This window comes from Peromyscus leucopus, chromosome 9, assembly GCF_004664715.2.
Source record: "Peromyscus leucopus breed LL Stock chromosome 9, UCI_PerLeu_2.1, whole genome shotgun sequence".
In the NCBI taxonomy this organism is placed as follows: Eukaryota; Metazoa; Chordata; class Mammalia; order Rodentia; family Cricetidae; genus Peromyscus; species Peromyscus leucopus.
This window is the reverse complement of record NC_051070.1, coordinates 48,541,758-48,555,847: the sequence shown is the minus strand read 5'-3', so window position 1 is coordinate 48,555,847 and position 14,090 is coordinate 48,541,758. Positions and strand designations below refer to the sequence as shown.

General features: G+C 43.3%; 1 protein-coding gene across 5 annotated transcripts in view; it reads right to left on the bottom strand.

The window, feature by feature from the left end:
- Lrch1 (leucine rich repeats and calponin homology domain containing 1) overlaps positions 1 to 14,090 on the bottom strand; it is a 200,575-nt gene that overhangs the window by 53,659 nt on the left and 132,826 nt on the right. For 4 of the 5 annotated variants that reach the window (XM_037208390.1, XM_028878107.2, XM_028878110.2 and 1 more), the window contains exons 8-11: positions 11,491 to 11,596; positions 8,828 to 8,943; positions 4,406 to 4,473; positions 2,171 to 2,257 (exon numbers count right to left, since the gene is read on the bottom strand). In XM_037208390.1, coding sequence (XP_037064285.1) covers positions 2,171 to 2,257; positions 4,406 to 4,473; positions 8,828 to 8,943; positions 11,491 to 11,596 — 377 coding nt within the window. The remainder of the gene's footprint in view (positions 1 to 2,170; positions 2,258 to 4,405; positions 4,474 to 8,827; positions 8,944 to 11,490; positions 11,597 to 14,090) is intronic. The other variant, XM_028878101.2, reaches the window with a different exon arrangement.

Here is a 14,090-nt window from a genome sequence, read left to right as displayed (position 1 = left end):
CCAATAGAATGAAACAAGATTTAAAAGACATTAAACATAGAGAACTGGAGCCCTCTCTCTATGACGTCAGCTCTTCCACTCTGGTTTCCATTTCCTCCCTTCCTTGTTCCTGCCCTCTGCCCCTCACCCCCTTACACAGCACCTCCTGAACCCCAGTTCTCAGCCCTACAGTGCCATGTGGAGTTCCATCTTCAGAACTGCTCGGCACATGCTCAACTGAAGCCAGCACCTCACTCCTCAGCTGGCCACGCCCTCCCACTGCATTCTCTTCACCAGATGATACGACAGCAAGAGTTCAAGTCTTTCCCAACCCCAGACGGATCCTCTGCCCTCCTCGTCTCACTGTCCAGGTGTAAGCCACCAAATTCAGAACTGACTGCTGAGAATCTACTGAGTATAAAACACAGGGCAGCTTTGAAGGAGCCACAGCAAAATACCCATTTTAGTATGTTTCCTTCTAGATTTGTTCAAGTCTCTTTTGCAACTGGAACCTAACTCTGTATTTATAACTGAACTCAAACTATGCATTTTTAGATTAAACTTTCTAGAAGTTAGTATTAAATAAGGATCATTTCAGCATCAATAGTAACCTTAACAAAAATGTCATGGACCATATGACATTCTATTTTATCAATGGCCATAAGATATATTTAAAGTCCCCCCAAATGGTTCGTTTCCTTTTTGTCTAAATATTGCTGTTAAAAATATCCATCCCTCACCAAACAAAACAATAGTTCCTCTCCCTTGGTTCCTTAAGGTAAATTCTCACAAGCCATTTGAAAGGTCCACATATTTCTAAACGTTGCTTACAAACTACCAAGGTGACTTTGGGGATGTTTTACCAAATTAGTTTCATTACAACTGTTCATGTACCATTGCAAATCCTTACAAGCCTAAGGGGCAAGTGGGTACTCTACTTTGTAGATTCATCTCACAGATGAAAACATGGGATTCAGATGTCAAAACCAGCTTCCAGGTGACTGACTCAAAGTGTGCCGACGGCACCAGCCATGCTACTTCCTAATTCTTTGGACATGCACACATGCACACAGGCTCACATCTCAAATCAATTCATGTCTCTGGAGTGAAAATGCTTTTCAAAGGCCAGCAAGATGGTTCATTGGGGAAAGGGGCTCGTGCCAAGTCTGACCCAAGTTCAATCCCGAGAGGCCCTCGTGGTGGTAGGAGAGGGCAGATTCTTTGAGTTGTCCTACAATCTCTAGACACACGCTGTAGAGTGTGCTAGCTTGCTCACTGGAACCCACTCTCATTCCCTCTCTTACACATCCACAGTAAGTGTAATTTAACTTTAGATGGTTTTCGATCGATTGCTAAAGATTTCCAGTCATACACAAATGGACAGGCCACTATTCTTTCAGGGACACATGACAGTGTGCAAGTTTCTGCCTGGATTCACAAACCTCCTTATTTATAAATTCCAGCTAAAAGTGATGTGTGTGTAGTAGCCATGTGCACAATATGACCCCATCATCCTCACATTCCCAGGACTCGTGATCAGAGATGGGTTCAGGTCCACTGCTGCAGTGGTCATGTACCTAGTGCCTCGCTTTGGATACTGCTGGACTGAAAGGAGCTTTGTCTGTGGAAATTACATTATCTAAGGAAGAGAGAGAGAGGGAGAGAGAGGGGGGGGGGAGAGAGAGAGAGAGAGAGAGAGAGAGAGAGAGAGAGAGAGAGAGAGAGAGAGAGAGAGAATGTTCCTGACAGAGTCCAAATCAAATTTAAAAAGGAATCTACAACCCAAATCAACCCCAATCTTTAGAAATATATTGGCTGGTTGTCATATCTGGCACTACCAGAAATACATAGAAGTTTTAAATTTCCATTTTTAGTAGAATTTGCCTATGTTTTTGTACTTCTGTCATATTTCCATTTTCTGTAAATGATACCAAGCATCCCATAGGAATGTGGTGAGAGGTAAGGACAATCATTAAAGACTGAGAAGGCTGGAACTTATCTCAATCACTGTAAAAATGGGACTCTTTTACTTCTGGGTCTTGGGGAATAGGCAATTAAATGACTACACTTTGTTCCTGCTCACATCAAGACCAAATTGGGTATAAATAGTTCAGAAAGGGAAGCCATGTCCTCAGTAACTTAGCAGGCTTCATTTACAACACAAGACCGGGCTGGGGACAGAAGGGCATACCCGTTGGGATCCTGAAGCAAATCCTCTGCTTCCCTCAGCTGCTCAATCATCGCTATATCCAAATCCTGATCTTTGGATGAACCTAGTCTGCAACACAAAACCAAGCATGAGTGCAGAAGGACCACTAACACATCTCAAGCACCTCCTTGCAAAACCCCATCAACCGCTGAAAAATAATTTTAACAAACTCAATACTGTAATGAAGACATGTCAGTATCCTGCAGGTTGGGTCCTATGGTGATGGGAGGAGTCCCTGGGCAGAGAAAGCCCAGTCCAACTCCAAACTCCCAGGCCTCCACTTGCTCTTATGGCCAGTCAGGCTGAGGACAAGGTTGGTGAGTCTCCACACTTTCCGGAGTTCTGTAAGATTTCCCGGAAGCACTCCCCTGAGCGAAGCTATGTCCATTCTGAGGCTTCCAACTCTGGTTCCACCAGCATGGCTAAGTGTTAAGACTTTTATGGTGTGAGGGGCTCAGTGTGGAAGAGTAGATCTCCATCCTGATTGTTTAATGCCGGAAAATCAACTATAAAGCTTAAGAGACACACTAGCCCTAACACACCTAAGCTAATCCGACCTCCTATAAAGACAGGCCTCCTAGAAAACTCTACAGATGATCCTGACTTTAGAGCCAGGGTTGCAAAAAGATGTGAAACTGAAAATGGATTTTCAAAGATTTATCTGGTTTTAGTTCTCTTTCCTCGTGGTAGCATGCTGCTACAGTAAGTCAGGCTTCCTTGGCCTCTCAGAAGTGTGTATCATCAAGGAGCTGGTGGGACAGAGTGAAAAGGAGGGAATTTCCGGCATGAGAAACTGGATCACAGTTGACTATTCTTGCCACATACAGTGGGCTGATGAATTCCTACTAGCAGAGAACATTTTAGTAGGTGCATTTTAACAATTGCACCAGTCCTTTTTAAGGAAAAAAAAATCCCTACAAAGTATAGTGGGAGGTCGAGACCTATATATACCCTGGACCACAGAAAGCAAAAAACCTACCAACTAAACATCTACCCTATGCTATAGGTACCAAGTCTACTTCCTGGAAGAGGCTCATTTTCTGGCAAGACACTTATCTGCTCCCCTGGATAATCTTTATATACAGTAGAAGGAAAAGAGATGTTCATTTGGTACAAGATTCCTCAGGATCAAATGTTAGCCTTCTGTAGCCTTAGAGATGAAAGCATCACCGGTTTGTGCTGCAATTTCATCATCTGCAATATGGCAGACAACAGAGCTTATAGGACTACTAAAAGGATGAGCTTTCTTTGGCCTATGAAATAAAACAGTGCCAGGCACGCAGAATCTAAATATGCCAGTTATGACAGTTATTAGACCAGCAACCAGGATATTAAAGAATTGCTTTTCAAAAATTTGAACCAAGGGCTAGAGAGATGACTCAACCGATAAGAGCACTGGCTGCTCTTCCAGAGGACCTGGGTTCAATTCCCAGCACCCATATGGCAGCTCACAACTGTCTGTAATTCCAGTTCCAGGGGATCTGACACCCTTACACAGACACACATGTAGGCAAACACCAATGCAAATAAATAGATCATTTGAAAAAATGTTTTTGAACCAGAAGACCTTGGTTGAAGGGACTGGCTCTCCTGACCTTAGGTCTGGCTATTGGCTTCTTCAAACAAAACAGAAGGAAAGGAGAAGACACTTTGGTTACTATGACGTTTTTTGATTGACAACATTGAGTCAGATAAAATTCAAGGCCAATAAAGAAGTAAAACCATCTGCTGTGCGGGGTTCGAATGTAACTTCCAAACTTTATGTGTAGAAAACTCAATGCCAAAGGCAGCAGTGTTAGGCATGGGACCTTCATGAGGGCATCCAGGGCCCCTAGGGGGAGCAATGGATACAATTATTACAGGAGATGGCTCCTTATCCACAGGAGCTCAACTCTGTCTCACACTCTCTCTTCCCATGGGACAGCTTCTCACTAGACACAGCCCCTTGACCTTGGACGTCTAGACCTTTGTAACTACAAACCAAGTCAGCTTCCATATCACCTAGTCTATGTGGTATTCCTTGTAACAGCACAAATGAAGATGTACTATATGGTCCAGTACTGTAACAAGACTCATAGGAAAACTGGCAACTTCCTATCAGTATGACTGGGGAAGATTCCAGGCTTGCCCGAAGAAAAGCGGATCGAAATCTATCAGGACATGAGTGCCAGTGTGCCTGAAAAGGAGTGATGGCCCATGACCCGCCCTGGCACTCACAGTCCCTCCATTGGCCAGTGAGCATCCTCTTCTATCCGCAAAAGCTCTTCACAGTCTTCTGTCTGGTTCTACGGAGAGAACACATGGGATATTCAACGAAGAGTTAAAACTGGCCCCAGCCCATACCCATGACAGTGTAATTCACAAGAGCCAAAAGGCAAAACAATCAGGTATTGGTTGATACGCTATGGATCTATAATGGAATATTCTTTACACTACGTACAGAAAACCTTGAGTTCGAAATCACACACACACACAAACACTCTGCATGACTGCACCCACATGAGGTATTTATAATAGCCAAATTCATTGAGATGGAAAGTAAAGCAGTGATTGCCAGGGAGAGGAGGCAGAATGGGACAGATTTAATAGGTACAGAGTCTCAGTTCCGAAGGGTTTTGGAGGTCACAGAACAGTGTAACAATATGTATGTATGGGGCTGGAGAGATGGCTCAGCAGTTAAGAGCACTGACTGTTCTTCCAGAGGTCCTGAGTTCAATTCCCAGCAACCACAAGGTGGCTCACAACCATCTGTAATGAGAACTGGCACTCTCTTCTGGCCTGTAGGTACACATGCAGACAGAATACTATATACATAATGAATAAATAAATAAATAAATGATTTCTTTTAAAAAAATATGTACTTAACACAAACTGTACTGTGCAACCGAAATGTGGCTAGGAGAATCTTTTGGGGTGGTGTGCAGGTAGTATACACTTGCACCTCAGCATTTGGAAGGTCAAGTAAGGAAGACGGATCGTGAGTTCAAGGTCAGCCTGAGCTACCCTACCAAAACCTTGTCTCAAAAAATTTTACAGATCAAAGATTTTATTTTTGTATGTATTTTACCACAATTAAAACTTAAAAAATTAGCCAAGAGATGGCAGCACACGCCTTTAATCCCAGCACTCAGAGAGGCAAAGGCAGGCAGATCTCTGTGAGTTCGAAGCCAGACTGGTCTACAAAGTGGGTTCCAGGACAGCCAGAGCTGTTACATAGAGAAACCTGGTCTCAAAAAAAAAAAAAAAAAAAAAAAAAAAAAAAAAAAAAAAACTTAGAAAACTAAAGATTAAAAAAAAACCCATAAAGTCTACCTGAGTTCCTTATTTAATTCAACTTACTAGTATTTAACAATAGAAAAAGGCCCTACACTGAATCCAATAGTTTCATGTGAACAAATTCAAAGGTCACTCAAATGTTTTCCCTGAGCCTCCCACACCAAAGTTCTCCAGAGACGCTGCAGCAGGAGTGAATTCTGGGAAAGCTGTGTCCACTGTGGGCCCTCCATGTGTTTCCTCGGATTTTCTCCTCAGACAAGGAAAACGTCCTGGCTGGGCCAACACTGGCAGGGAGGGAGCCACCCTGGAGTGGGTACATTTCCCTATTAGGGAAAGAACGTCAGACTGTGGGAAATAGGGCACATCATCATTGGCTCTGGTGTGTCTTTAGGACCAGACCTCCCCGGAGAAGGATGTTTCAAAAACCACTCAGACGTTTACTGTATTGATTGTACTTTCACAGTTTAACAATCAACACATGTGTCACCCTGCAAATGACAGTGAAATCCATGAAAACGGACTCCCAGATGTCACATCCAAAGCAACGTGCCCCAGTTCTTCTAGGTTTCAACTAGTGGAACTGGTTTCCTTCTCATTTTCAGCTTCAAAATGAAAAGTTACCAAAACATGTAGCTTTTCTTCAGAACACAGAACAGACTGACATTAGCATGCTGAGTTTTTTTTTTGTTTTTTTTTTTTTTTTTTTTTTCAAATTAGGCAGCGTTCAAGAACTGGCCCACTCAACAAAAGTTTACCTGCCGTCTCCAAAGCAGTGCTCAGAGTACTTCTGAGTAACACACACACACACACACACACACACACACACACACACACACACACACACAGCGATCGACATGCAGGACTCCAGGTGAGGCAGGATGAGGAGCACTCTGCCTTCTGGCTCTAATTCTCATACTGTAAACTGAACAAGCATTACTGTTGGTCCACTTACTGCACATTTTCATATTTTCATGCCTTTTTAAACAATGATTTCACAGTTCAAAATGGGCCCCAAATACAATGCTGAGATGCCGTCTAATTTTCCTAAGACAACTACAAAGGACCTCATTCAGAAAAGACAAGTTTGAGAAGTTTTATTCAGGTATGCATGACCGTGACTGTGTTGGTGAATTCAGTACTAATAAACCAATAGCAGGCAGTCATACACAAGGTTATGTTGCTAATGATGCCGTAGCCATCTGAGGCTGCCATGTGCAAAGTGATGGAATTCTATAACGACACATTTCTCAAAACCTATCTCCACCATTAATTTTGTAACCTTATATCTGACTCTAAAAAGAGACATACATAAAACAAAGGTTTGTATTGACTGACAAAAAATGTAACCAAAGGCTCTCAGAAATCGAAAGCTGGTATTTTCTCTAAGCAGACTGGCTTGGTATTAGATAATTTAATATGCATGGTGGTTTCATAAAATATAACTATTACGAGTGATAAAAACCAACCAGAATAACAAAAGCGCAAGATACCAATTCAGGAAATAAGAAAGGATTATATAAAATACAGAGCTTTTGATGGTCAATGTGCTGGGCAGTACAGCACACTCACTGGTCCTCAGGTATAAGGCTACAAACTGAAGTCGACCCTAACACATGCTTGCTCCTTGAGTATCTGTCCATGGGATCCACCCCCTACAGCAGCCATTTCCAAGGTCCTTGGCTCCTGGAACTCTCTGAATCCAGAGGTCAGTATGCTTTACTAATTACTTTGATTTCCTTTGGAACATGAATTCGAGTCTGACTCTTCCAAACACATCTTTCAAGTGTTCTATCTTTAGAGTCTGAAGGGAAACTCTTGAGGAAGGGAAGACAAAATCATTTTCCCATGTTCTCATGACTCTCTCACTGTCCCACAGAGCAGACCGACAAGGGTCAAATGTGGAAGAACCTTGTGGGAGGGACCTGAGAGGAATGGAATCAGATTTGTGCTCTAAAAAAACAGCTGGTGGCAGAAGACAAAAGGTGCGAATGTATGTTACAGGCATGCACGTGGGTGGACACACACACACACACACACACACACACACACACACTCACTCACAGAGGAGCTGAGTGGGCACCTGTAACTATCACAGTGAGACATGACGAGCTCAGCTAAAGCAATGTGGATGGAGACAGAAGAGGAGGGTAAGATCTGAAGGCAAAGAGCTAGGCTACTGTACAAACTCTTTTGTGTCTATGTAACTGTTTTTAGACCAGTGGTTTCTCTACCTTTGGGTCTCAACCCACTTAGAGTCTAATGACTCTTTCACAGGGGCTGCCTAAGACCATCAGAAAACATAGATATTTACCTTATGATTCATAACAGTAGCAAAATTCCAGTTATGAAGTAGCAACAAAAATAACTTTATGGTTGGGGGGTCACCACAACATGAAGAACTGTATTAGAGGGTCGCAGTGTTAGGAAGGTTGAGAACCACTGGTCTTAGACTGTCACACTGCACAAACGAAGTGGGGTCAGTTATGGACTTGTCAAATTATTTCCATCTCAAGGGCATGAGGAAGGCTACAGCACATTAGTGTCTTAAACAGAATAAATAAAGTTCAGCTGGTCTTCCTCCTGGTGGTCCTTGGAGTTAATGCCCAAAAATATCAGTCAGGCCAGGTCAAAGCACCAAACTGATCATCAGAAAACACAGATGAGGTGCTGGCAGGATGGCTCAGTAGGTCAAGGTGCCTGCCGCCAAGCCTGATGATTTGAGTTCAATCCCTGGGATCCACTTAGTGGAGGGAGAGAACTGCCTCCCATTCTTCTCCCGACATCCATACAAGAGCCGTCTTGCTGGCCCATCAAACTTATACCTTTTGAGCTTCTACTTCTGGAGCATTTTGGATTTCAGATTTTTGGATTATGGATCCTCATTTTGTAATGTTTAATGTGAACATTCAAAAATCTGAAGAGCCGGGACATTTCTAGTTCTAAGGATGTTACGCTCAGCCTGGGCTCTCAACCTAAGAAGTATTCACCTAACACATGTTGAGGGAAATGAAATGATGTTGAGCTTTTGCAAGTGAGCATGGTCATTCTGGGAAACCTGCTAACTTGTGAGGCCCAGTGAGGAAGAGGGAGCTGAGCAATTCCTGAACCAGAAAAAGAAGGGGAAAAAAAAGAAAGGAAAGGAAAGGAAAGGAAAAAGAAAAGAAATATAAGCAGACAGTCCAGAGACAAGCATGGTTGGGGCCAGCTCCCAATGTCAGACACAGATAAGGTGAGCTTTGAGAAGATGGGCTGAAGACTTTGGGAGCAAACAGTAAGCGAGACTGGGAAGTTGGACTGAAATCTCTGAACCTGAAATCTAAGGTTGCCATGCAAAGGAAAATGAACTGAGCCGCAAAATCTTGCCTTAATATAGTTCATAAATTCCGAGTGGAGAGCATCTGCTCCATCAACAAACTGGTCTCTTTCTTGTCCTGGGCTGTTGCTGTCACCCAAAAGGGAAGGCTTTGGCTGAAATTCTCCTGTCAGGAAAACACAGAAGAAGAAGAAAACGTGACGTCAAGACAGAAGAGAAAACACAAGTCCTTGAACACACAGACAACTGCTTTCACACCCCCCCCCAATCCCACTTTACCTTCCCCGTAGAATGTAAAATTCAATGTGGGAGAAGAAGAAATACAAAATAAACAAGACCCCAACTGAGTATTAGCAGACAAGGCTGCTTCATGGTTTAGCTCCCTACGAAAGAAATGAAATGTCTTCTCATGTTTTAAAAAAACTCGAGAAAATTATTTAAAAAAAAAAGTTTTTATGCTCTTGGCAGTACATGGCTAATTATTTCAAATTCTAAGTTCAACAAAATGTATTGACCAGCTGTTCCATAGAAAGCATCATGACACTTAGGTATGTACCTGCATGTACATTTGAGGGGTTAAATGACTTCTGTCCTTAAGCAACCAATCATCTTAAGAAAGTGTGGGACACAACTAGACATAGCCCCGAATCCTGCCAACAATAGGAATTACCCTCAGGAAAGGCCCTCCAGAAGCAAGAGCATGTTGGGGTAGAAGTCATTTGTCCCAGCAGGCAGAGCACAGACAGAGGGACAACACAGAGGACTGACAGAAGACTAGACAGGAGAAAGCAGGGCATCCTTTCAATGGGAAGCCTGAAAGATGCACATGTCAGGGGCTCGGGGGACATTACTAGTGACAGATTATTGTACTCGAAAAATTTGTCTCAAACATGACCCCCATGACTGCACATTGTTGTAAGGTTTCTATGAATGAATACAGTGACAGTTATATTTGTATGCAAGTGTTCACTTGTATTTGGGGGTCATGTATGGTTCCCATCGTGGTCTCTACATTTAATGCCATCCTCGAGTTCTAAATTTAAAACTCTAAATCTATGGTGATGGAGAGAGGGTTCAGTGGTTAAGAGCACTGGCTGCTCTTCCAGAGGACCCGGGTTCAATTCCCAGCACCCACATACCAGCTCACAACTGTCTGTAACTCCATTCTAGGGAACCTGACACAGACATATATGCAGGCAAAACACCAATGCACATAAAATAAGAATAAATAAATCATTAAAAATTATTTTAAAATAAGTAATCATCTAAATCTAAGAGTCAGATGGGGTGGTATTCATCCACAATCCCAGGCCAGAGTTCCAGGCCAGCCTAGGCTATTGTAGGAAGACCTTGTTCCAAACAAACAAAATGAAATACAAGTGTCCTAGACCTAAGAAGTGAAAGAAAACATGGAAATGTTTGAGTAGCTTTAAAATAGCCCTCTAATCGTCAAGAAGAACACTGTGAGGACTGGAGGCATGGCTCAGGAGTTAAGAGTGCTTGCTGCTCTTATGAAGGACCCAGGTTCAGGTTCCATCCCCAGCACTCAGCACTCACATGGTGTGGCTCACAACCATCTGTAACTCCAGCCCCAAGGGACCCAAAGGCCTCCTCTGACCTCTGCAGATATCAGGCCTGTACACGGTGTGCTTACATACATGTGGGCAAAATATGTACACACATAAAATAAAATGAATAACTCTAACCAAAAAAAATTTCAAAGAAAGTAATCATACTGGGATTTGATCTGTCACTGATACAGTTCTACACTTCTTGTATGACATTCTCCACTCTCTATCACAAATCATGAAAGGTTAATTTCAGTATTTTTTCTGAAGTCATTGAACAAACAAGAGCCAGCAAAATACTGCCACAATGATCTATGACAGTATGACTCTTACAAGGATTAAGCAGGTACTCTAGCTACAGGTTCAGTGATCACTTGATTATCAAAAAGTCACAGAACTTGAGTTACAAAGAAGCTTGGCTGCCACCTAATCTGTCTTTACAGGGGACGGAGAAGACCAACTGACCTGGTTACATTCACATTCCCGAGCCCATACCTCTAGTGCATTTCCCGCCCCCAAGTGTATTAGATGTGACCATGGAGTGAAGGATGTCTTATAGAGGATGGGCACTTCTAGGCCCAGCCCACAACTTTCCATCCCCAAAAAACGACCATGTTCTGCCCCTCTAGCTGAACACACATGGATGTGAAGACACTGGGGGTCCACACTAAAGGTGAAGAATGGAGCATCGGTCTGCCAGTCACACTTGGAGGGCAGTTATCTACCAACCGCTAACTTCTATTTGGACTGCCACTGAGATCTGGAGATTTTACGACAGCACCTAGGGTTGTCCTAAGTCCTATCTTTCCTATCAATATTTTCTTTCCAAAAACGAATTTAAAGACTCTCCTGTAATCTTCAGGATGAGGGCTCTTCCATTAACTGTAAAGAGCAGAGCTGGCTCGTGAAACCACAGGCAAGCCATTTAAACTGTCCGAGTCTTGGTTTCCCTACCTGTCGAATAGACGGAAGAGCTGTGTAGAGTGTAGGACTTGAAATGAAATCCCTCCCCATGGGCATGACAGCCGGCTCACAGTATGTGAGAGACAGAGAGTAAGCTGATCCATCTCCGCATCCGTATGTGGTGCTGTAAGCCCTGTCCAAACCCACAAAGCAAGCGCTCTCTACACACATCTCGCTCAGACCTTTAGCTGGGGTCGGACGATGGCATGCGTCCTCCTTGATGGTCTGGTCTTCCTCCATGATGTTTGACATGGGAACATTGAGGCTAACTGTGTCCTCATCAGAGGGCTAAAAAGATACAGGGAATCATGTCATTCCAGAGAGAAGTCTTGTGCATGCAGACAAAGAGAACTCTGTAAGAAAGTGGCATCCTAGCCTTAACAAACAGCATATTAAGTAAAAGACAGCAGAGATAAAACCCTACCCATGCCAGGTAGTGGTGGCGCACGCCTTCAGTCCTAGCATTTGGGAGGCAGAGGCAGGTGGATCTCTGTGAGTTCGAGACCAGCCTGGTCTACAGAGCGAGTTCCAGGACAGACTCCAAAGCTACACAGAGAAACCCTGTCTCAAAAAAAAAAAAAAAAAAAAAAAAAATCCTACCTATACAAATTCAGAAACAGCAACCTGATGGCCATGTCTGAACTCAGGAAAGTGGCTGTTCACAGGTAATGGTAGGCATTTGAGTGAGACTTTCAGGACAGCTCGGGAGGCTGTGCTTTACGAATGGGAGCTGGCTGTGAGTGAAGATTTACAGTGCTAACACTGTACACACACCTCTACACATATGCTTTCGCCTAAAGTCTCCTCAGGTTTCTCCTGTTCTGAGCTTACAGGCACAGGCACTACTGGACCATGCAATACCCAATATAACAAGGGAATATTTGTAGACAAACAACCATATTAGCCCTAAGCCATAGTCTTACCAAGAAAGGCACCCTGAGGTCTGGCGAAAAGGCTGATTTACCAAACTACACTGTGGTTTCAGAAGCAGCCAGCGCCAGGCAGATGACAGTTCTGTCAGGTATTGTATCTAAGGAGCGGTGCTCCGGGCGACTTTCAGAACACATTTCTATGAAGTAACGGGAGTTACTTGTCTCTGCCGGCTCCTTCACCACACCACTGATGGAGTGTATTCAGAAAATCTGTGATTCTGTCACAAGTTAAGACACAGAGTCCTCATGTATTTTCCCATCTCCATTTGGGTGCCGCTATTTAGTGACAAGTGACAAGCATCCCGAGCCACAGGGAGCAGGGCCTCCCCAGAGCACACTCAGGTGTGTGGCTGGTCCCTCGTGGCTTGCTTGGACACATGCACAGACTGTTTAGAAACGGGCAGAAGACAAGCAGGAATTCCGCTCAGCAAACAAACATCCACAGAACCCCACACGTTCTTCCTTAATTACCTTGGGGAGAACATGAATTTACTGTTTTCATCACCAATCTTAAGTCAATCAGACAATGACAACCGTCAGAGAAAAGGTACAGGGGTGACTACTGACCCCAACAAAGAGGTTTAAGTGGGGTGTGATCTTGGCAAAACTTCTACAAAAATAACACACCATGTAGTATAATTCAAAACCTTACCACTATAAAAAAAAAAAAAAAAAAGAAGTATTTTAGGTGTGCTTAGACAATGAGTTTAGCATGTGAGATGGGAAAGGCAAAGAGAAGACTCATTCATTTTATTCTACTGAATTATAATCATTTCTACAGTCCTCTTTCCCCTCCATCCACCTCCTACCCTTACAGTTAGCAGAAGTCCAAAGATATGCGTTTAATTAAAGGAGGAGAGTAAATCCTCGGGCGCTCTTCAGAATGCTATTAGCATCCTACTTACAAGAGAGAGAAGGATAATGAAGCTCTTTGTGTGATGTTTTATTAATGAACTTAATTACTCTTAGAAGAGAGATAAAGGAGAGCTTGTTTCAATTTAATGGAAAATAAGCCCAGGGTGGGTAGTGTCCGCAACAATGGTCCATTTGAGGGGACTGAGGAGTTTTCATGAAGTCCAAGGGGTTAATAGACTGTAACATAGAAAAGCAATGTGTTCAGCATTCCCACCCCACCCAGGAACCACAGCCAACTCGCCTTTTTCTTCCTACTAATTCTTCTTCAAAAATGTAAAAAAAGAAAAAAATTCTTCATCAGAAAAATGTTGAGAATTTTAATGTGTGTGTGTGTGTGTGTGTGTGTGTGTGTGTGTGTGTGTGTGTGTGTGCTTTCCTGTGTGTGTAGCATGTGGAGGCCAAAGGTCAATGCTGGGAATCTCCCTCCCTCCCTCTCCACACTCTTCTTGAGCCAGGGTCCCCTCACTGAACCCGGATCCCCCGATTTGGCTGGGCTGGCTGCCCTGCAGCTCCGGAGCTCCTCTTGCCTCCCTCTTCCTCACAGTGGGATTGCTGGCTTGTACTTTTGGGCCTGCCTTTTCCAGCGGCTCTGGGGATCGAACTCCAGTCCTCACACTTGCATGGCAAGCATTTTACAAGACTAACCAACCCATCCCCCTAGCCACCAAATTTTAGGTTGTTTTGTTTTTAAATATTCTACTTTACAGCACGTTTTATTGGAAATAAACTTTTCTGCTTGCTAAAGCTCAACACCAGAAAAGAATTCGAAAAAAAAAAAAAAGCCCTCAAATCACATTCAATAAAAATGTGTTTTCTTTAGATGAAGTAATGGATCTAATCATTGTGACCCCAGGGGTATCGTGTACATCTAACAGACCATACATGAGGCAATAAAGACATGAATGGTGGCTAAGCAAGTGTGGCGCACGCCTTTA